Source organism: Tinamus guttatus, unplaced genomic scaffold (genome assembly GCF_059628265.1).
Source record: "Tinamus guttatus ecotype Peru unplaced genomic scaffold, ASM5962826v1 Tinamus_guttatus_pri_ptg000503l, whole genome shotgun sequence".
Classification (NCBI taxonomy): Eukaryota; Metazoa; Chordata; class Aves; order Tinamiformes; family Tinamidae; genus Tinamus; species Tinamus guttatus.
In genome coordinates, this window is record NW_028289037.1 from 6551055 (window position 1) to 6572921 (window position 21867).

At 37.6% G+C, this 21867-nt stretch overlaps 1 protein-coding gene across 5 annotated transcripts in view; it reads left to right on the top strand.

Annotated features, from left to right (window-relative positions):
* Positions 1-21867, top strand: part of HDAC9 (histone deacetylase 9) — a 126543-nt gene that overhangs the window by 69170 nt on the left and 35506 nt on the right. For 4 of the 5 annotated variants that reach the window (XM_088533502.1, XM_088533504.1, XM_088533505.1 and 1 more), the window contains exons 7-11: positions 428-543; positions 6295-6417; positions 7702-7912; positions 8307-8524; positions 15385-16185. In XM_088533502.1, coding sequence (XP_088389628.1) covers positions 428-543; positions 6295-6417; positions 7702-7912; positions 8307-8524; positions 15385-15705 — 989 coding nt within the window. In that variant the 3' untranslated portion in view covers positions 15706-16185. Of the gene's footprint in view, positions 1-427; positions 544-6294; positions 6418-7701; positions 7913-8306; positions 8525-15384; positions 16186-21867 lie in introns of those variants that run through there. The other variant, XM_088533507.1, reaches the window with a different exon arrangement.

Genomic DNA, 21867 nt, shown 5'->3' on the forward strand with positions numbered 1-21867 from the left:
AAGCTGCCTATCTCTGTCATTTTGATCTCTTACAGAAGCAGGGCACTATGCGATTAGAAAGAAAAGATTTTCTTCTCTTTCTATTGATTATATGTTCAATGTCTGTATCTCTGCCTGCTACTGAGTACCACATAATCTGTGTGGAAGATAAAAAATAAGTGACCCTTTGTGAAGCTGATTGATAGATCAAAAGAGAAAAGAACAAGAATATATTTCATTGTCAGTGTTGTAAAAAACAAAATCAAAAAAATGCAGACAATTTTTTTTTAAAAAGTAAGTAGTTAATTCCTACTTGGTAAGTACTCCTCAGATGCACAAAAGAAAAACCCCAAACTATGCCATAAGTAGTGTACAGCTAGTTCACTGAGATCATACATTGCCTTTCTATGTGAACCATGAATTCATGTATCCGTAATTTGTTTTCCAGAATCCTCAGTCAGTAGCAGCTCTCCCGGATCAGGTCCCAGTTCCCCAAGCAATGGTCCAACTGGTAATATCACAGAAAATGAAACCTCGGGTTTGCCAGCTACCATTCAAGCTGAGGTAAGACTCAGTGTACAAACTTCCTCTTTATTGACCAGGGAACTGCTCAGACTACTGCATTTGGAGAGATTCCAGTCTTCAAACTGATGATACTCACAAGCATTACTCAGTTGTTGCAGTTATGTAGACTGATCACAGAGTATCTTTAGGAAGCAAGGCAGCGTATGAAGACTTTGCTTTGTACCCAAAGTCTAAACAAAAATGGCAGTGAGGGAGCAATGGATGGAGTTTGGAAGTGCTTTTGTTGCGGAAGGTGAGGAAAGGATTTGGGCACAAGGTCATGAAGGATGATTGAGGCAAGGAAAATTGAATGTGAAATGAACGGTCAAAGCAATATTTGGGGTCTTAGGACAGACCATTTTGCTGGCATCTGGCTTCTCTGTTGGAATTGTCTGAGGAAGTGCACAATGTAGAACTCTAATGCAGGACCTTCATGTGAGAAAGTGTGACTTAGGCACTGGTGACTCAAACTCAGACGGATTAAGGCATTTCCAGGTTGAGATGCCTGCTGGAATAGTTTTGTTTAATTCCAATATAGGAGTTAGGTGACTAAGTCATTTTTCACATCTGCTTTTAATTTTACTGTATCTCAGTTTTCTTATCTGTACATTACTTAGCCACATAACTGAAATGCCCAGAGTCTTTGCTATTTTTTTTTCAAAAAGCTGCATCCTTAGGTCTAAGGGTAGATTCAAGAATAGAAGGAACTGCAGCTACTTAATATTCTGTTTTGTTCATATATGCCTATAATGTTAGACATGTAGGTGCTAAATGATTTGCGAGAAATCTCATTTACTACTAGTCAGGCTTATCTGTGGCAATATTGTAAAGAGACAATAAATACACTCTAAGAGAAAATGAAGTTCAAACCTAATCTGTACCCGTGCTTACAGCCATTATTGTTTTGGTGGCAAAGTTTTCTATTAATCAATGCTTTATAATGTTTATGTTAGAAAAATTGCATAAGGAAATGTGATTTAACAGAGTTTTAGCTAATGGAGCTATTTCTCCAGGTCAGTGGCAGGACATTCACCTCCAAAAAACCTGGAATGGGCAGTTCAACCTCCAGCAGTGACTTTTCCCCATAATGAATTAATTGTGTGTGTGAACTATGATCCAGGGGGCAGGTGGGTGACCTCTGCACACTGATTAGTAGCCTCTCTCTGGCCCGTAACCAAAAAGGAAAAAAAATGGCATTGATGGCTAACATGTGGTCTCGCCTCATAGCCCCTCTCTATGTGATTGTGAGGAAATTTAAATGATGCAGAGCAAGATACAACATTCAGATCAGATGAAATGCTAGTTTGGTGAGATTAAATAATATGCTTTAAAACTCTGAGTGTTTTAGATAGAAGTAGAAAGTTGTGATTCCTAGATGTTAGGTATAGATATTGATGCTGTATTAAACGGAAAATCATATCCGATTGGATCTTGTGTTAACTTGAGGAGATCGGAGTTACTACTACAAGATGGGAAGAGAATAATTTCTCAAAGCAATTTACATTGCTTGTAACTTTGCATATTTTAGTTTGCCCACAGCTTGCCCACAGCATTAAACGACAGGCAGAAACATGTACAGTCTGGTCAGACTAACAATCCCCATTTGGACACATTTGAAAGTCTGTAGAAGCTAGAACCATGAATATTATATGTGTTTGACCCAGCATTACGTATCATTTGCCATTACTATACCAAGCAGCAGGCATTTTAGACTCATACAACAAATGCTCCAATGAGCCTAAAAAGTTCCATTAGATGTTGAGCTCCATGTGCTGGAGTCAGTCACTTAGTTGGCTGGAAGTATACTAAGAAACTGAAACCACTGACTTCCATTTCTGGATCCAGTCAGGGATTTCTTTACCTCTCTGGTTACTTGATTGTTAATGTTGTGGTCCTGTGGGCTCAGACATTTTTCCATAAATCTCAACTTCAGTATATTTTAATTTCAGTGGGATTTTATTTGATAGTTTAACAGTAACCAAGCTATTACATATCTCTTCTTTAACTCAACATTAGCTGCCAGCTCTCAGGGGCTATATATCTAATCAATTTTTCATCAGACATGCAAAGTACAGAAGTTTCTAATAATAGGATAAGTGCTCTAAAATCACCCAGAATGTCGCTTGATTTGCTGTAATTCCGCATGACTCACATTGCTGTTGTTTCATAATTGTTGTTGTGACATTTGCAGTAAGTGTTGTGCTCATATCTGAGTGGGTGGATAGCCATGGTTTTCATGGCAGCAAATAAAACGCTTTTTGCTGGGGGAAAACAGGTTGCTATGACAGAGAGCCATTTACCAGTAAAAACATGAGTCAATACCATAAATGATCGCACTCTAGTGGGTAGACAGAATTAGAACATTATCAGTAATGAAACGGATTTTTAAAGTATTTTGCCATGTCCATTTGAATAGCTAGACTTTAAAGTGGTTTACCCAGCGGAGCAGACAGTCTGCTGTGCAGACGTTTACATTGTTTTAAATGATGGTGCATTGCAAATGCTGCATTTTTGCAGATAATACTTTACTCTCATAGTTGCCTTACTAGTACTTTCAGTGCATGTTTTGTTAAAACACTGGTGTCATTATATGAAACTTTAAAGTAAAATGCAAGTTTTTAATTGCGCCTTATAAATAAAATACTGTTTTAATTAGGCCCAGTTGTCTCCAGCAGCATCAAGGTTCACCGCAGCAGCTATTTGTCTCGGGTAGTGTACCATACACTTTCAGGTCACCTGCTGTGCTGGGCCTAAATCTTTCTTGCATGAGAAATGCAAGCAGGTTTGGGCCCCTGCACAGCATGTCCCTTGAGTTCAGAGGACAACCTGCCTAGGTCATGTGAAATGATTAATGTTGGGTGTACACAGCCTGCTCTAAAGCCACCGAAAGCAAAGGAGAGTTTCCATCTGGTGTCAGTGGGCTTCAGGTCATGTTCTTCCTCTTTCACTTGCACTGTGCACTGTGGAGAGCAGCATTTCCTAGGATATCTCCTGATTATACAGGAGACATGAATGACACGCAAGGCAGATAGATAGACACATATTTGCTTTATGTAACCCTACATTTCTAATACTCTGTGAGGTGTTCTTTGCAAAGGGATAGGGGCAAAGTGTGTAAGTTTCTGAATACCTGGGGAAGTCTGCTTCACATGTATGTGGAAAGATTCTGCCTCATTTTTTAACTATAGACACAAAAGAAAAAGCTTTATGAAATAACTTAATGAACTGAAAATATTCAAAGCCATGACCACCCTACTGTAGCTCCACATTTTTGAAGTATTAGAGGCAAACTACTTCCTCTTCCTCACTTTATATGTAACATAGATGTATGATGTATGAAATAGTTGTTCCTGCATCTCAGCCAGCCCAGGTAAGAAAATAGATGTATAATAATTAAACATAGCAGTGCATCACCACTGCTGTATCTTAAGAAAGTAAGTAACTACACTGACAGGATATTTTAAGCAACAGAAATCAAGATTCAGAAATGTAGTAAGTATTTGGAGGGTAGTTGTTCTTAGTTGCCTATCTAGATCACCAGCTCTTCGTGGAGAAGGAGCATTGTGCTGCCAGTGACACTACCGGCATCTTAAATCTACGCCACTGTCTCAGCATTTTATCCATAGTGTAAAAGGAAAAGCTGCAGCTGTAGACATGCAGTTGTACATCAATATACTTTGGACACTAATCCATGCAGGTGGACTCCTAAACTCTTTCAGAGATAGGATTTGGTCTGCCATTTGTGCAAATACTTACTAATTTTTTTGATCAGTTATTTCCTAAAACAATAATGACCAGTTAAGAGAGGTATTACAATTTGGATGTAAATGCTCTAATTAGTAAGTTCCTATTTTAACATTATGCTTTCATGCTACGTAACAATTGATTTGGCTTCTTGTAGCAATCATGCTTGGCCTTAATGTTGTGAAAATGAGTTCTTCTTCTCTACACCCTAGAGCTGGTTCACTTGCTAATTCAAATCTTGGAAGGTAGCAGTGGCATATTAAAAAACAAAAAGGAAACATGAATTTTTGGAGTAGCGCTGTGTAGATGCTGGAGTCAGTACCAATGTGATGATATTCTAGGCATATTGCAGCTGCTGCAGCATCCTTTTTTAGTTAAATTTTTATAGTCTTTCTCACTGATATCGCCATAGTCTGGACATGTTTGGTTTAATAATCCTCAAAGAGGGATGTTATCAAGGCAAAGCACTGTTAGCCAGGAATTAATGTAATATACAAGTGAAGCTTCTTTGTTTCGTATCCTGTGTGTTGACATTCCCTAGGTACCAAGAGAAAATTACAGAGATAGACTTCTACTGTTATTGTCTCAGTGTTAGGTCGTATCTCCAAACAAACTGTATGAGGAAGGTTATGTTTTGGAATAACATCCTGTGTTTTTGTGCTTAACCACTTTTCATTGATGGTCTGAAGTTGCATTGTATTAGCACAAAGTATTTTACAGAGTTAATTGATATTCCAGGTTTGTCCAGGGGAAAATCTACAGCTCCCCACAACATGCTTGACAAGTTATTATATTTACTTTAGTCAAAGCCCGAGTGTGCAGTATCCCTCTTGGAGGTGGTCTATTATTGGAGTCCCATATGCTTTTTGTTTGGGAAGAAAGCAGTCACTGTGTCATACTGTTACACAGGGTATTCTTTTTCAAGGATGTTGGTCCCTTGGGGACCATATCATGCCAGAGTTCCTAAGTCTAATAAGACCTTTGTAGCTCTTATTGTGTTAAAGTTCTGGGGGGGAAGCAAGAGTTAAACAGAAAGTGTAATTCAAGCAACTATACTAGACCACATGTTGAAAAACATGACTGTTAAAGCAGAGAGGCAAAGGCTTCAAAAAGATTCCTGTTGTGGTAATGTAACTTTTTATGTTTCTTCCCAGTGAAACTAAATTGGGAAGGCAATGGGTGATCTTTGTTGAATGTCAGTTTCTGCTTGACAGTGATTTAAAATATATCGGAAACTCCATGTCCTTGAAAATCCTCATAAGTATTTAAAACAAGTGTTAAAGATTTTTAGTTGAGTAGCATTCGGAAAGCTGTGCAGGAGTATCCCACTGTCAGAGAATCACGGGTTGCTATTCCTATATATGTATATATAGAGAGAGGACAGACTACATTTGTTTTAAATGGAAGGTGTGGCAATTCTGCCGTAGTTGGTCTAAATAATAAACTAAATCATATGACTGAAACTTCCCCATATCACAATAAGAATTAGAAAAAAATAGTCTACTTGTGAGTTGCTTTTCATACTGCTGCAATAAAAAATTTAATAACCCTAGTAAGTAAAGGTCTAGTACATTCTCATTTGATTTATCTATATATATCCTCATATACCTTGAGGGATGAATCTCCATTGTTCCAAAAGGCAAACTGTGCTTTACATTTTATCTTACAGTCTTCAAAATATTGTCTAAATTCCTACTGAACTTACAGTAATGAAAGAGTAGGTGATGAAAGAAATGGTCGAGGCATCCTCAAGATTTGGGCTTTGCGTAGAAATTTGACTTACTAACTAAAGCATAATCCCAAACAAATACCAGTTGTTTTCTTAAGACAGGAAATATTAATAACTGTTCTAGAGGGACAGTGCTTTTTCTTATCAGGAACTCCAATGGGACACAAACCAATGCATGATGCATATTAGGCTTTCAACATAGCAGGATAACCAGGATAAAGTAACCAAGATAAAAAGCTTGGAGCTCATACATCTGCTGTTTTTCCACTTTATTCCAGCATCTGGTTTCACAGCAACGTCTTTTGATACAGGAAGAATCAGTGAACTTGTTGAGTCTGTACACATCGCCTTCTCTGCCCAACATTACCCTGGGACTTCCAGCAGTACAATCCCACATCAGTGTAAGTGACAACTTTAAAAGTGACCAATAGTACATTGCTGCAGTCCAGCCTTTTAAGATCAGATAGTGACCTTTATGAGGAAAACTGTATAAGCTCTAAGTCAGTTCTCCAGAAGCCTTTCATGGGGTATTTATAAGCAAATTATTGTTTTTAAGGGATGGAAAAACTGAACTGATTATGAAAAGTAGTGCTTGCTTTTCCAAACCATATCATCAAAATTTCCTAGCTAATTCAAAAAACATATGACTAGGTTCAAAGAACATTTATAACATAAGCAAAATAAATGAAAATATCTTTAATTTTCTCACTCAAATTGTAAGAGCTTTTGATGTGGTCAGCTAGCACCAGATATTACTTTTGGCATTTGAAAAAACAAAGGGGTTGATTTATGTAACTAATGTTTATTTCTGTTGCTAAAATAAGTAGCTGTAAATTGTAAAGCTTCCTTTGGCATTTGCTTTTCAGGGAACGGTGATGGCAGAGTGTGAAGTAAGCATATGCCCCAAAATGTGAATTAGAAAGCCTAGTTTGCTCCATCAGAGTATGTGGAATGCAGACTTTTTTTTACCATGCCCTTCCATGGCTGGTAACCTGCAGGCCTCAACATATTTTTCTGTTAGACCAAAGCTTTCCAAAAATAGGCCTCCCATCAATAACCAAGCCATTTATAAGGACTCTGTGAAGCGCCTTACACATACAAGAGTTCTTGATGATTCAGTAGATCAGAATTTAACTATAAAAATTTACTTTGCAAAGGGGATAACTTGCATCTGTGCTGTCCTTCAGGGAGTCAGAGAACGCTCCAGGAAAAGTAATAGCTTACCATTAATACAGGTAGTTGTTTTGTTTTACTGATTAACTTGCAGTCTGATGGAAAATTATGTTAAAAAACAATCCCTGCATAATCCAACCTCAATGTGAACTATTTTCTCTGATCCTCTCTTTTCCTGCACAGGAGATTGTGGAAAGATCTTTAAGGATTTTAAGGATAGATCTCAGTCTTGCCATTTCATTAATAATGTTCTGATCAGTCGTTCCTTCCTTTGGCTTTTGTTACTGATTTTTTTTTTCGAATGATTCCATTACTCAGTTTCTCGTGGTGTTAAATTGAACTGGCATGCTCCTCCACCCTTTTGCATCTCCCAGGCAAAGCATAAGGCAGACATTTTAGCTTTTTTTTTCTGTATGTATATATTCAAAAGTATGGCATCAGACCATTTCTGTGGCGTTATAAAAGACTAGATCTATGGGAAGCATTTACAAATGCCACTGTTTTTCTGACAGGCTTCATCATCGTTCAAAGAAAAGCAGAAGGGAGAGACCCAGGCTCTCAGACAAGGAGTGACCTTGGCTGGACAGTACGGGGGGAGCATTCCTCCGGCTTCAGCTCATCCCCATGTTGCTTTGGAGGGAAAGCCAAATAGCAGCCACCAAGCTCTCTTGCAACATCTGTTACTGAAAGAACAAATGAGACAGCAGAAGCTTCTTGTTACTGGTAATGATCATGGCTTCAATATAGTATTAATTTAAGTGTTTTAATGACATTTTATTTGTGTTAAATTGAACATGGTAATACAAATTCTACAGAACTTGACCATTGGAAGAAGCAGAAGGGTGGGAGAAAAAAAGTGCGGTGTTTTATTGACCCACTTCAGTGTTCTCTGCTACACTCTTTTAGCATGAAAGAATTCAGTCATTACAGAAAAGGGAACGTTTGCTTCATCACATTCGGTTGCAGCTCTTGAACTTCCCAGTGTGGCTAGGCATGTGATCCATACTCCGCTGCATCAGTGCTGATGCAGACTGCTGTAGTGTACCCCCTGCTTCACACTGACAGGTTTCTCTGCTATTAGGTCTATTAGTTTATTGCTAATGTCACTGTTTTGCAGGAGCGGTTCCTCTTCATCCTCAGTCTCCTTTAGCAGCAAAGGAAAGAGTCTCACCTGGCATCAGAGGTGCCCACAAACTGCCTCGTCACAGGCCACTGAATCGAACCCAGTCAGCTCCTCTTCCTCAGAGTACTTTGGCCCAGCTGGTTATCCAGCAGCAGCATCAACAGTTTCTGGAGAAGCAGAAACAGTACCAGCAACAGATCCACATGAATAAGGTGAGTTGCCAAAAAAAGGCCTTTCCTCTAAATTTAAAGATTGAAAGGTTATAACAAAGCAGAGTACTGGAGCCAAGAGGTAGCTCAAACTAGACAGGTTATTGTACCTCATTTATGCGTATTTTATGTGCCTTTGTATAGATATTCATTTTCAGCTATCTCAAAAATTATACGAAATAAGTTTGTGGTTGTTGACATCCATGAAAATATAACTGAATGAAATAGGGATCACATAGTGTTACAGCTTTAAATTGCAGGTGGTTTCCTGTTGAATAAGTGATTGATGCCGTAAAGATTACTGAGTTCCCATTCAACTTTTTTATTTGCCATTTCCAGTTCAGAAAGCATTCCATCCAGCTGACTTTGAGGCATACGTTAAGCCTACTCATTACGTAATAGTATGTGGAGTATGTATGTAACTAATTAGAAGCCAATCAGCTGATTAAATTTATCCTTTTTTATTGATCAGTTGAAAAAAATAATCAACTTTTATTAAAATAATTCTTTCTCTTCAAGTTGCTTAGCAACATCAATGTTCATTATCTACATGGCAGTAGAAAACTCAACAACAACAAAAAATGAGAAAGAGAAGCAATGCACTATTTCTATCATCAGGTGGAATTGAATTTGACCCCTGTTTCCATGTGGAATAATACCTTATTCCTAGAAGAAAAACAAAAGGACCATGCACTAATAAACAAATAACAGCAGAACCTATATATATATATATATATATATATATACAGATATATATATATGTACACATTTATTAGTAGCCAGTGCTTCTAGAAGAAATGTGATGCTGTTCCCTACTCTGAAATGTAGATATGCAAATGATCGAGTGCTTTTATCTAAAGAGTTTTCTTCTGCTCTTACTAAAACCTTCCAGAAATTGTTTGCCAAACAATTATATTAAAATATATTAATCTGTATTTGGATTAATTCATAACTATATATTAGAGTCAACGACAGAAAAAGGATGAAAAGTGGTCATTTAGGCCTGGTACCTACAAGCAAAAAAAAAAAAAGAATCAGTCCACCTTACTGGGTGAACTTCCCATGGGGTTCCAATTCTTTGGAATCTACCAGGAATTCCCAACAAAATTAGAAACAAACCTAGAGTTTAAGTACATAGTTTGTACAGTGGTTTGGTTATTAAATCTTGTCTTAATTAGGAAAAATGAAGACCAGAAAACTTCAAAGTTCAGGACTGATCCTCGCATGTTAACCCCTCTCAGCTTGGGTGTTTTGATTACTCAACTAGGACTCCAGTTGGCTTTTCTTTGACTATGCATTCCATATGTTTAATCAAGATGGCATATGCTCATCTTGTAGCCTCGGGTTTTGAAAACATTTCACCTGCCCTCAACTGTCTGAAGAGAAAATAATTTTTAGTAGTAAAAAGTACTGAGTCTTTGTGCTCTTTTGGGGGATTCACTGCAAAGTGTTTGGTTATTGATCAAGCATTCCTCGCAAGGGAATGAACCAAATTTACGTGTTTTTGTTAGATCATATGCTGATTAAAATAAATTTTACCATAACATTTGGGGTATCTGATATGACAGATAGGTACATTTGTCCTGAATGCCAGAATTAAGCTTGAGTCAAATAAATCAAATATGAATCATACGAAGAGATTAGGTGGCTTCATTTTAGTTTAACCATGAATATATTGAACCTCCCAAGAGCTAGCTGGATAAGAAAGTAAAAAGACTGCCATCAGCCTGGAAAACAAGAGGTGTTTTAGACCAAGAAGCAAAATAACCCCTCATCTTCTCAATTCTTAGGAAGAGTCTGTGCTTGCATGGAGGGAGTTGTTTGCATTTGTTATTTTCCATTGTTCTGCCTTTTGCTCTTCTACAGATGATGAAGTCTGCAAAAAATGTATAATTCCATCCTTTTTGGTTGTGAGAAGAATGCTTTATTTAGTGAAAAGTGCTCAAACATTCTCTTAAAAGTTTTTGCTTTTAACAAGAACAATTTTAAGCTGACAAGACCAGTTGATCAAGAGTGTAGAACAAGTCAGTATTTTCAGTTTCTCTTCTGTTTCTTGTTCCGTTTTTTGTTTGTTTGTCTTTGTTTTTTTTTTAATATTTATTTCTTGATGTTTAGGACTTAAGCATTTAAGGCCTCAGAATATTTCAGCAGAACTCAATATTTTAATTTTCACCATGGACTAAGATTATATGGCATATGTCAGAACACACTGAAATATCTTTTAGGTTAGATCATTTTCATTGGAAATGTGGGCAAAATCTTACTGCAATGACAGAAAGAGGGAGAGAGCAACAATTTTTCTTCAATCCCTCAACCCTATACATATCTCTTACATTTAAGCAATTATTTTGTTCGATAAAATAATATACTCCAAGACCAAGCCAGAGCTGCTCTAAAGGTGAAAGTAAGCAAAAATCTAACAGATCAGAGGTGAAGAATTCATCGTTTGAATGAATCATTGCCACTCTGAAAACATATTAGTGCCAAGAAATGTGCGTCTGTCCTTTCCAAAAAAGAGAAGATCCCCTGTGGATTATTTCTGATCAGCTGTCAGATGTTGGGTTTTGATGTGGGAAATGGTAAACATCTCTGCTGAGGTCTGACATTTATACCTAGTCCACTGACCTTCTGAAAATATTCTAGCTCAAATGCAAATGTTGACATCTCATCCAAAAGTAGGTAGAAACCCTTGTCCCAGTCTCTGGGGGAAAAATAATAACGAACATGCAGTAACCTGAACTCCACTTGTCTTTAGGAAGATCGGCTTTGCTGTTGTCAGCTTTAATATACTTCTGTTCAAGCGACAGCTTATTTCATCATAAGGCCCTTTGATCACTATTGCTGAAGTTCATTCTGCTCAATAATGAGACTGAAACCCCCGGTAAAAATTATGGCAATCAGGTACTCAAAGACTGCTGCTACCATAAAAAATTAAGATCTTGATGTTATGGATGTATCTCTGCATCTAAAACTCCTAGACCTTTCCACTTACAAAGGAAACAAAAGTGATATAACTAATGGAAGTGCAAAGCCACTGGCGGAAGTCTCAGTTCAAGAAAATCTCAGAACAGATAATGTGAGCAATAAGTGAATGGAGACCTCTGCCTTTAAAGGTTATTTTTATCAGTGTGTATGATGGGTAAAACCCTACCTCTACTGAAGCAAATGACAAGCTAGCACTGGCTTCACTGTGACCACAATTCATTTAATCAGTATGGGAACAGTGCATGTTTTCTTATAATAATGTATTTATAAGGTTAAAAGTGTTCGCAAATATTTTTCTATGATAAAATTCTTTTTTGTATTGGAGTAGTACGGTAGTACAACCTAAAATAGTGAGGCAGTTTGCAATGTGCACAAAATTATGGATACAGCTTTGGAGACTTTTTAAAGATTAAGTAAGGAGTACCTGAATTTCAGTTTTATTCAAGTGCAGAGTATCTTTTTATAGGAAAAGAGTGATTGAGTAAGACTGTGAGGTGAAAAAATAAATGACAAAATTGTATAAGGATTGAAAATTTGTCTCCACTTCGGATGCTTATGATAATTGGCCAATACTTATTAATTTTTTTTTAAAAAAGGATGTTTCTACTGCTTTATTGAGGTGGAAAAACAAAACAGCAGAAACAAAATAAAAAATTAAAAAGGGAAGATACTTATTGTCAATAGGAATGTCTTATAGAAATAGTTAACTCCAGGTTATTCATTTACTTCTCTGATTGCTTCCTAATGTAATATCAAAGACTGTTTGTATCCAAGCTTCACCTGAAGTAAATGGACATAATTTCATTAAAGGTGTCACAAGGGAGGTTATAGCTTTCCAGCTGAACCTTTCAGACTAGCATCTTCTGAAGGTGATATGGGTATTTCTTGTTTCAAATATTTCTAATAGTGTTTTTATCTGGGGAGAAAGGAAGGATACAAAACTACACCAATAGCAAAAATAGTTCGAAACCTGAAAAAATAGCGAGTGCATTTTCTCCTTTATTGAGAACTAATATTTAAACTGCATGGAGAAGAATGATTTTGGTCAATAAATAAACCCCTGAGAAATGTTGTACTGTTTGGGTAACCGAGAAAGCAGTGAGCAGGTGTCATGATGATTCAGGCCAGCTAATAGTATACAGGGCTAGTAAAAGCAAACTAGTAGCCATAGGATGGAAGGAGAGAAAGTGTGTTCTGTGAATAAGTTCTTTGAAACAACAGCTGTGTATTTAAGATCAACAATCTTTAAAGAAAAGGTAGCTGTTGCAGGACTCTTCTCTGTCCTTTGTCTCTCTGTAAAGACATTTTATTTAAAATGTCTTTAGAATTTACATGTTTTGCAAGAGCTTGTCATTACAGAGAGGACACAAAGACAATGGCTGCAACTGAAAAAAAATTATAAAATGGTTTGTTGCAGTGCCCAGATTATTTATCCTCAGTCCATTTTTCTGTACAACCAAGCAGGTTAGATTGTCTTTGATGTCTTTTTTTTGGTGAGACTCTTACAGCTATACAATAGATCTGACTTCCGTAAATGCTTCCTCTCCTGCTGCCACTGTTTACTTTGGCACGTCCCTTACAGTTTAATTTCCTGAAAATGAAAGGAGAAAAAATAAAGGCTACATTATCATGAAGTTATTTTTTGGGTGACTCCTTTACTTGGGATAGCTATAAGAGTAATATGTGATGTGCTGGTTTGAGAAGCTCAATCTGTACAGTTCCATTTGAATTCATTAGATAAAACACATTTGTTATTATTTTTAAATGTGCTGCGAGTAGAGCTCAGATTAAGCAATCATCTTCTCAAAATCAAAATTGTGTATTAAAACCAGAAGAAAGTCCTCTATTGGACTAAGATAGATCCCTATAAAATATGTATTTCTGGTAAGTTGAAATTTGAAGTGAAGGATTTTAATATTTAGCTTAAGCAGAAGCATCTAACTGTACAGTGAAATGACCTGAGCAATGTCTGCTGCTCATATGGAGATATGGGACAACTGTGTCTTAGCAGACTGGCCAAACGGGGCGATTTTAGTGATTTTGGCTTCTGCCCATGCCCTCAGCCTCTTTTTTTTTGTGCTTGTTCTATGAGAGGAAATGATTGTACTTGTAACCTCTTTCCTTCTCTACCTCCCTCTGAACTCCTTGAAGTTCAGCAACTTGTAGCTGGGTTTTGGCTTTATTCTCAATTTTACCATCAGGTCCCAGTGTAAAGGTTTTTTTTTTTTTTTTTTAAATAAGATTCTGCATAAATATGCAGTTTGTGAAATCTATTCTGAAAATATTATGAAAACATTTTAATTTCGCAGAGCTTTACAAAGTTGAATTTGCTTAGCTCCTGCCATCACTGAAGTCTGGAGCAAATCTCCTTCTGACTTCCTTTCTGTGGGAGCAGGCCACTGCAAATCCAAGTGCAAATCAACATACCAGCGTAGTCTCCCTACCCCTCACATGCTTGTGTCGTGCCTCTGACTGCATGCAAAAAGCATCTGAGGCTGTACTATGGAAAGGTTAAATACTGCAGGACATAAAGTGCTGAATCAGAAAGGTCCACAGCAGCGAAGATCTGTGCCATATCGCAGCATCAGGGAGGAGGAGGCTGCCATAAAAGTGAAAAAGCATAAAAGAGAGCAGTAGTGAGCTATCTAGGTGTCTTAGCTGTGGACGTGCTCCCACTTTCTCTTGGCTCTCCTGCCAGAACAACCCACCTGATGTCAAGTCACTGGCATATGGAACGTTTTACAGATGGATCAGCATCAGTGACTCTTGTAGCTCTGTATGATAGTCTGTCACACAGATGTTGCAGCTTGTATTTGCTTGGCAGCCAGGCAGCCAGCCAGACTCTTTCCTTTTTTCTTTTTCTTTTTTTTTCTTTTTTCTTTTCCCTGCTTAAGGAATGGGGAAGGATCACCCCCAGATGTTTGTCTAAGCGACAGAAGTTTGTGTGCCCAATGTGAATGAATACTCGCAGCTCAATTCAGTGCCTTCTTGGTCAGCATTGTCCCCCAAGAAACAACTGAAATTTTCCAGACCCTACTTATTAAAAGGAGACACTTTGGATTAGTTGCTCGAGGAAGTATTCCTCGGCTTAGAGCAGTGCCACCTGCACCATGAAGGAAATGCGTTTTGCTTTGCCTAGAGAAATGGAAAAGGATTTTTTTCTTTTTTTTTTTTTTTTAGTAAGCCGTTTTGTTCCCTTTGCCTCCAGAATGAAGGGTTTCTGTGACTGAAGCCTGTAGACGGATCTGTCAGCTCATCTTGCTGGCTGTGTGTGCGTTCCTGAATCAAGCTACACATGACAAACCTGCCCTGCACTGGGGCAGCTTTTTCCAATATGCGTTAGCAAGCAGATGAAAGCAAAGAACTACAACACCCATAGACTGTTTCAAAAAAAAACTTTACTCAAACTATCCAGTAACCCAGCATATATCTCAAGTTTGAAAGACTTTAGCTGTGGGGATGGACCAGAGCAGGGAAAAAGGAGAGAATACAAGTATAATGGTAAAAGATGCTTTTTCCTTTCTAGGTTTATTTGATCATGGTGAGACAAATCATGTTTTACTGATTTCCTTATAGCAAAATTTTAACAATATTACTCATGGTGATTGATGTGTAATGGGTTTTCATTTTTCTGCCTTATTACTGGTTTAATATTATTGTGTAGCACTCTTTACGTATATGCTATTTTCTGCTGCTGGCTAACAAGTGCCGCTTTGCTTACGAACTTCATTTCTTTTCTTTCCTACACGTTGGTCTGTTAGAGGTGCACAGCTACCTGGTTTTATTGCGGATGCTTGATTTTTACCAGTGCACATCTAGCAATTCCCAGTGTTTGCCGTCTGCAGAGACACTAACCGTTGCCCTCCTCCTCCTTCCAGATGCTGTCCAAGTCCATCGAGCAGCTAAAGCAGCCCGGCAGTCACCTGGAGGAAGCTGAGGAAGAGCTGCACGGAGACCCCTCGCTGCAGGAGGAAGGAGCTCCCGCTAGCGGTGCCAGCAGTAGGGCTGAGAGCAGCAGTGCTGGTGCGGATGACAGAATAGGACAGCAGGTGGGGGCTGTGAAAGTCAAAGAGGAGCCGCCCGACAGTGATGAGGATACTCAGAGCCAGCAAATGGAGTCTGGGGAGCAAGCTGCTTTTATGCAACAGGTAATAGGCAAAGATTTAGCTCCAGGATTTGTCATTAAGGTTATTATCTGAACGTCTTGTGCGTTTTCTAGGCTTTGGTCAGCAGTTGTGTTTTGATTCACTGAACTAGCAAATCCCAGTGTATCGTTTGAGGAGTTTAACAACGGCAGAGGTGTTGTATGCACACTTGTAACCATAGTGAAGCTCTTCCTTAAAGGCCACTAGTTGAGAGAAATACCTGTTGCAGTCAATTACTCTACCTAAAGCTTTGCATAATAACTAGAATATGTATTAAGGCCAGGATTGCCATGACATTGCTTAGTTCTAGTGAAACGGAGCTTGTATCGCCTAGCTTGTTGAGATCAGCAATTGCTGGAACTAGTTTCCAGACCTGATTGATGAAACAGTCTTGTTCTCTGACTTCGAGTCCTCTGACTTTTGCTTTCATCTATCTGTATATAATGTATCATGCTGTAGTCTTGAACACTGTTAACAATAGGGTATTTTCTCCCCAGTAGACCGGTACTGACTGCTATATTGGTGGTTCTGGGTTTGTGTATAAAGTATAACTTAGAGAAGACCAGAATTACAAGGTGGATGTAAAGATGCAAAGCAAGGCACTGTTTGAAATTTGCATTGTTTTCTTTTTTGCACTGCTTAGTTTATTTTTCATTCTGTCTTATTTGATGATACTGTCCACAGAGACATCCTCAAATGAAGCAGATGCAAATACTGGCAAGAAGCAAAACGCAGCATTAGGTTCCAGTCAGATACTATGATTTTGCAGGAAACGAGCAGACCTATCTGATACCCAATCAGGCGTTTATTTTTTTAAATAAAGATTAAGCATGCCATCTCACATAACCTTTCCTGCTAGCTCTCACGGACGCATTCTGAAACAGTGACTATGTGTAAAATGCCATCCTGGCAAAAGGAAAGTGCAGCCCCCTGTAGAGTGCTTTAGCAGTGCTGAAAAGCAAAGTGCGTTCGGCCGGTGCGTTTTCCGAAAGCTGGGGTCCTTTTGGCCGCTGGAAAATCGGAGCAGGCGATGCTGGATGCAGTGGAAGGGCCTGTTTATTTAAGTCGCTACTTTGTCAGGTCCCTGCTGTTCTCCTGCAGAAAAGTGATTCTGCGAGGGGGGAGCAGGAAATGCCTTATGGAAACAGGAAGCCCAAGTGATTCATGTGCTGAGGAATGTAAGGCAGGGGGAACGGGCTGGTGTTCTCTCTGTTTTTAAAGGCACTCTATGAATTGATTTATTGTCAAAGAAAATAACAAAGCGAGTAGGGAAATTGTTAAGGAAGCTTTCCAGTGAAACATTTCCTTCATATTCCCTTTTGATATGTTTACCTTGTTTTATAGGTTTACTTTTGTTAAGCTAGTTAAAGATTCATTGTATTAAGACCCCCTTTAATATGGATAATCCCAAACTGACCTGGAATCCCTGTCAGTTTTTTTTCTATTAAAAATATTTATATTTCTAAAGCTAAGGTATTTTAAGGTGCAGTATCCTGTTTCAAAAGAGATAGTTGTTTTGCCAAATGTAGAAATTGTTCTAATATATGTTAGCATGTGTTGTTTACATTTTGCTCTAATATTATTAAATCTCTCATAAAATGTTACAGCTTCTAAAGATACATTATCCTTTTTATTAAAAAGACCTCTAAACAAATTAAATGACTAAATGGTCACTACAAAATGAAAGGCTTCCTGAAACATTAGATCATCTTTTATAGGAAAGATTTACTAATTGACAAAATGCAGGTGTTTTTTATGTGTGCCTCATATTTTAATAATAATCTTTCAACATCTTGGATTGAAAAATCACATTCTCTTTGAAAAGAGAGAAACATATATAGCGCTGAAATTAAATATTTTCCCCATTCTATATAACAAACCTTTTTTTTGAAAACCTAACTTCAACTTTGTCAAAAAGGGATAGTGCATCTTTCATGATACATTTTATTTTGGGAGAAACTTGCAAATGAGAAGACTTTTGTATGATATCACTTCAAAGACATGTATTCACAAAGGAGAAAAGATATTTTTATAATGTCATTCAGGTGACAAATCCCAGTACATTAGTGGACTTCAACTACAGTCTCTTACAAATTTGGATAAAATTGAAGTAGAGAAACTACCTGGAACCAGTGAAAAGGAAAACTGGGTTTAAACAACCACATTTCTAATTGATAATTGTCTCTTACGTTTTAAATCTACTGTATTTATTATAATTTACACCCTTAGAGGTGATCTCTTGTTTTGTGTTGTAAATATATTCTGTTTGTATGTTCCCTTTTTTTGCCTTCTGATATAAGTCTCTTCCTTTCTCAAATAAAGTTTTTTTTTAAAAGATCCCCTTTCAGATATTTGACTTTGTGTATAGTTGTGCTTTAGCTTTTGTATAAACAAATGCGCTTGCTACACATTATTGAAGCAATTGAAGTTTTCAGGAGCAATGTTTTTATTACACTATTTTTACAATGATTACACAAAGTCTATTTTTGGTCTCTTGTTTTATCCTACATCAACCATTACAAGTTTTAGTGAATGTCAAAATACTATTGATGCATGCTCATTTTTCCATCATGACATTCGTCTCGACAATGTGATCATAAATAACATCATTTTGGAAAGATAAAGTTGAATCTCAAGCTCTTGGTTCCTAATGACCCCAAATTTAGATGAACTGAAATAATTACCATTACATTTCTAAAGTCCATCTAGAACCCAAATGGTATCCATCTGAATCTGAACTTATGCTTACCTTTTTGGTATTCTTCAAGACCTTCACAAGACTAGAGGTCACCTATAAAAATGAGGGGAGGGAAGGGGGCTCCACAAACTTTTCAGTCTTCAAAGCAGTTATGGAAGAAAGAGTCAAATCCTACCTCAGAGAATCACCTAAGTATTTTCCCCTAAGATGTTAAATACCGTCCTGGTTCATGGCTTTTCCCAAACTTTGTTTCAGCTTTACAGAGAGAAATTTACCTAAAATATATGAGTTATTACTAGCGCAAGAGTTCAGCAATTTGTTGCATTTTATTTAATCCTGTTGATTTAAATTGCATTGGCTCTTAACTAATTTGATGCTGGTAGCATTTTGACTAAAATAAAATGTTTTTAGCAACATGAATATGTGTTTCTGCAAATGCAATGAAATTATTTTCAGTTGTAGAACATCAAAAAACAAATTCATCAGTAATGCATGAAAAGTCAAGTTCTAGCTTAGCAGAGCTTAAGAGCATTAACAGTAAAACATGGTAGTACTTACCCTGTAGGTTATTACATGTTTAGAATCTGGTGTCTGTAAATTTTCTCACCAAGAGCAATTTTATGGAGATGCCTTTTTCTAAATACTCATGTCAGAGTTAGAAGAGCAGCATTAAATATTTCCAGTTTTCAAAATTCCTGGTTTGGTAGCTATAGCCATAACCATTACTTTTTCCTGAATTAATTATCTATGCATCAGAGCACTCACAATAAATAAAACAGTCATAATCTGATACAATTCATAAGTCACATCATTTTTCCAGGAGTCATGTGCACTCCTTATCCATTTTTTGGAACAGCAAGTGACTATTCTGCCCTGTTGTCCAAAAAATAAAGCCAGTGTAGGTGACAGTTCAGAAGTTTATTAAGAAATTTACTTAGAGTTTACATTTACTATTGAGGCAAAAATCTTCATAATATTCAAGATTTTATTGAAGATAATATATTCAGTTCATTACTGAACTGTAATTACTATAACATTAGCCTTTCTTTTCCTTCCCGCATCTTCTGGCATTAACAAAATAGGATTAAATGTTGAATGCCTCATCAAAGAGGAGCTTTTTGATACTACCACCACTCATCTTTTCTGCTCAAGAATTCATTCATACACTATCTTCACTCCATCATCATCATCATCCTCATCATCACCATCAGGATTTCTACACCTCCTTGTTGCTTAATCCAGCTATACCCTGTTTTTGTCTTCACTGGCATTCTAAGGTGAAATTTATAACATTAGTCCCAAGGACCAATTAAAAAATGTTTACTTATTTCTCCCCCTTATGAACACTTGACAATTTGCAGCCAGAATTAGTTAAGCCAAGTTAATTTCCTTATTGTATTTTGTCCCACTAGCAGCATGTCCTCCTTATCCACTTAAAGGATATTTGTTTGCTTTTCATTTATTTGTTTAGTTTCTGATTTCCTTATGCAATTCCCATCCTCTGGGTGGTAGCAGTACTTCTGTACCTCAATTCTCAGCGGAGTAATGTAGATCAGAACATTATACGCTGAATTCCTCTTCAGGCAAATGGATCATCATCATGGATAAAATTCTGTATTTTTCCACTGCAATCCACTGATTTTGAGGGGATTTGCCATTGCATGTGAAAGACTTTGTGCTTTGCATCTTTTTCCCTCATTTTAACTCAGCTTAATGTAGAATTCCACAAAAAAAAAAAAAAAGTGAAAATGATTAGGCCAAAACACATAGCCGGTGACATGGCTGGGGAATAGGATCTTCTAGGGTCTGGGTTCTGTCCACTCAATCATATGCACAAACAGAACTGAGAAGGGGGAATCTTTTTGGCGCACCCTAATCCCCGTTTGCTGAGTTCAAGTGTCAGACCCCTTTGCTTATTTTGGATCTGGCCCCATAACTGCCGCAGGCCGTCGTGGTTGACTCCCCATTCTGCATGCAGGCACACTGAGCGCTTGGAGGCCCACGGGTTTCTTCAGCATCAGCTGAGGGTGAAAAGGGTACCAGCTTAGTAACTTGAAATCATTCTTCAGTGACACCTAATGCTTTGTTATGGCTACCTGGGGACCTTAATCACTAGAGTTGTTTTGACAGACCAGATACTTACAAGTAAGTGATTCGGTGCCTTAATTAGTTGGTTAAATGAGGTTGTTTGAATTGAAGGCTGTGGAGCCTCTGTAGCATTTGTTTTAATCTTCCATAGCTGCCTTAAATGGACTGTGTTAGCTCTAACAGTATGCAGCCCTGAAACGTAAGGGACATTGCTTGGAAGATGTTGTCTTCAATGTGCTCTCTGCATGCACATCTGGTCCTTCCAAGCTGACAGCAAGGTACATTTCTGGCCTTGAAGAGTGCTGGGTCTTCAGATCAAATATGAGACACAGACTATCCCGAGAATGAGAGAAAGGAATTGAAGAATCATGTGAAAATTTTTGCATCTGCATGAAGAGAAGCCCCATCTGAATATTTTCAATAGCTTTCTGTCTTTACTCTTGAGGCTCGTCCATCTGTATCATGCTTTTATTAAGAGAGTCAAAATTGTAGATTTATATAATGTGCTACAGGAAGATTAATCCTTTTCTTTACATTGATTCTACCTGAGAGTGCATCATAATGATTTTTTCCAAATAATTTTCCTTTTCTAGTTGGATTTAAAAACAATCCAGATTTTCTGATCATATCAAATTCACTTTCCTACGACTGTCAAGAAGATTGTTATTCTCACTTGCCTCTCCTCTTGGCTTTTGCAGCTGACAGTTTACAACAAGGTTTATTTTGTTACATAATGAATCTGAGAACTAATTTATTTGAGCAACAAGATAGCATTACAATGTGACAAATTATTTAACTTCAGCAATACCTTCATTGAATAATGTTCATAATGCTTCAATTTTTAAACGCAAAGTATTGATATTATTTTCTTCCTTCAGATACCTGGGATACAGCTCGCTGATTATTGTTACTAGTCCCTTCTGTCAGAGAAAGCAGCATGTAAGAAGGCCTCTGGGGCAACACTAGACAAAAATACTTAGGGATACAAAACTAGCATGAGTTGAAAGTTTCCAAGTCCACATCCTAGTAATTATCACTTCACATTTTGACAGTCAGATGATACTACTTTTATACCATTAGGCAATTTATCATTTCCTGTATCATACAGTATGATTATTTCATTATTGTCATTGAAGAGGATTATGTGTTCTTGGAAAGCTGCTTTGTTAGACGTTTCATTTCTGGAAGAGTTCTCTTTTGACGTCTGAGTGTTTCTCTCTCCTTTCTGTCACACACACACACACTTTCATTATCTTCCTTCCCTGAAAATGTGAGTGTGTTCCTCAGTATTCTGCTGGCTGTGGAAGAGCAGCCCAGCCTGAATACCTTAGAGACATAGGTGCTCTAATGCAGAGAGCAATACGCGATCTGTCTCCCCTCGTGTTCTGGCCTGTGACCTTTGGCTGCCCAGCAGACCAAGGACGCCTTGC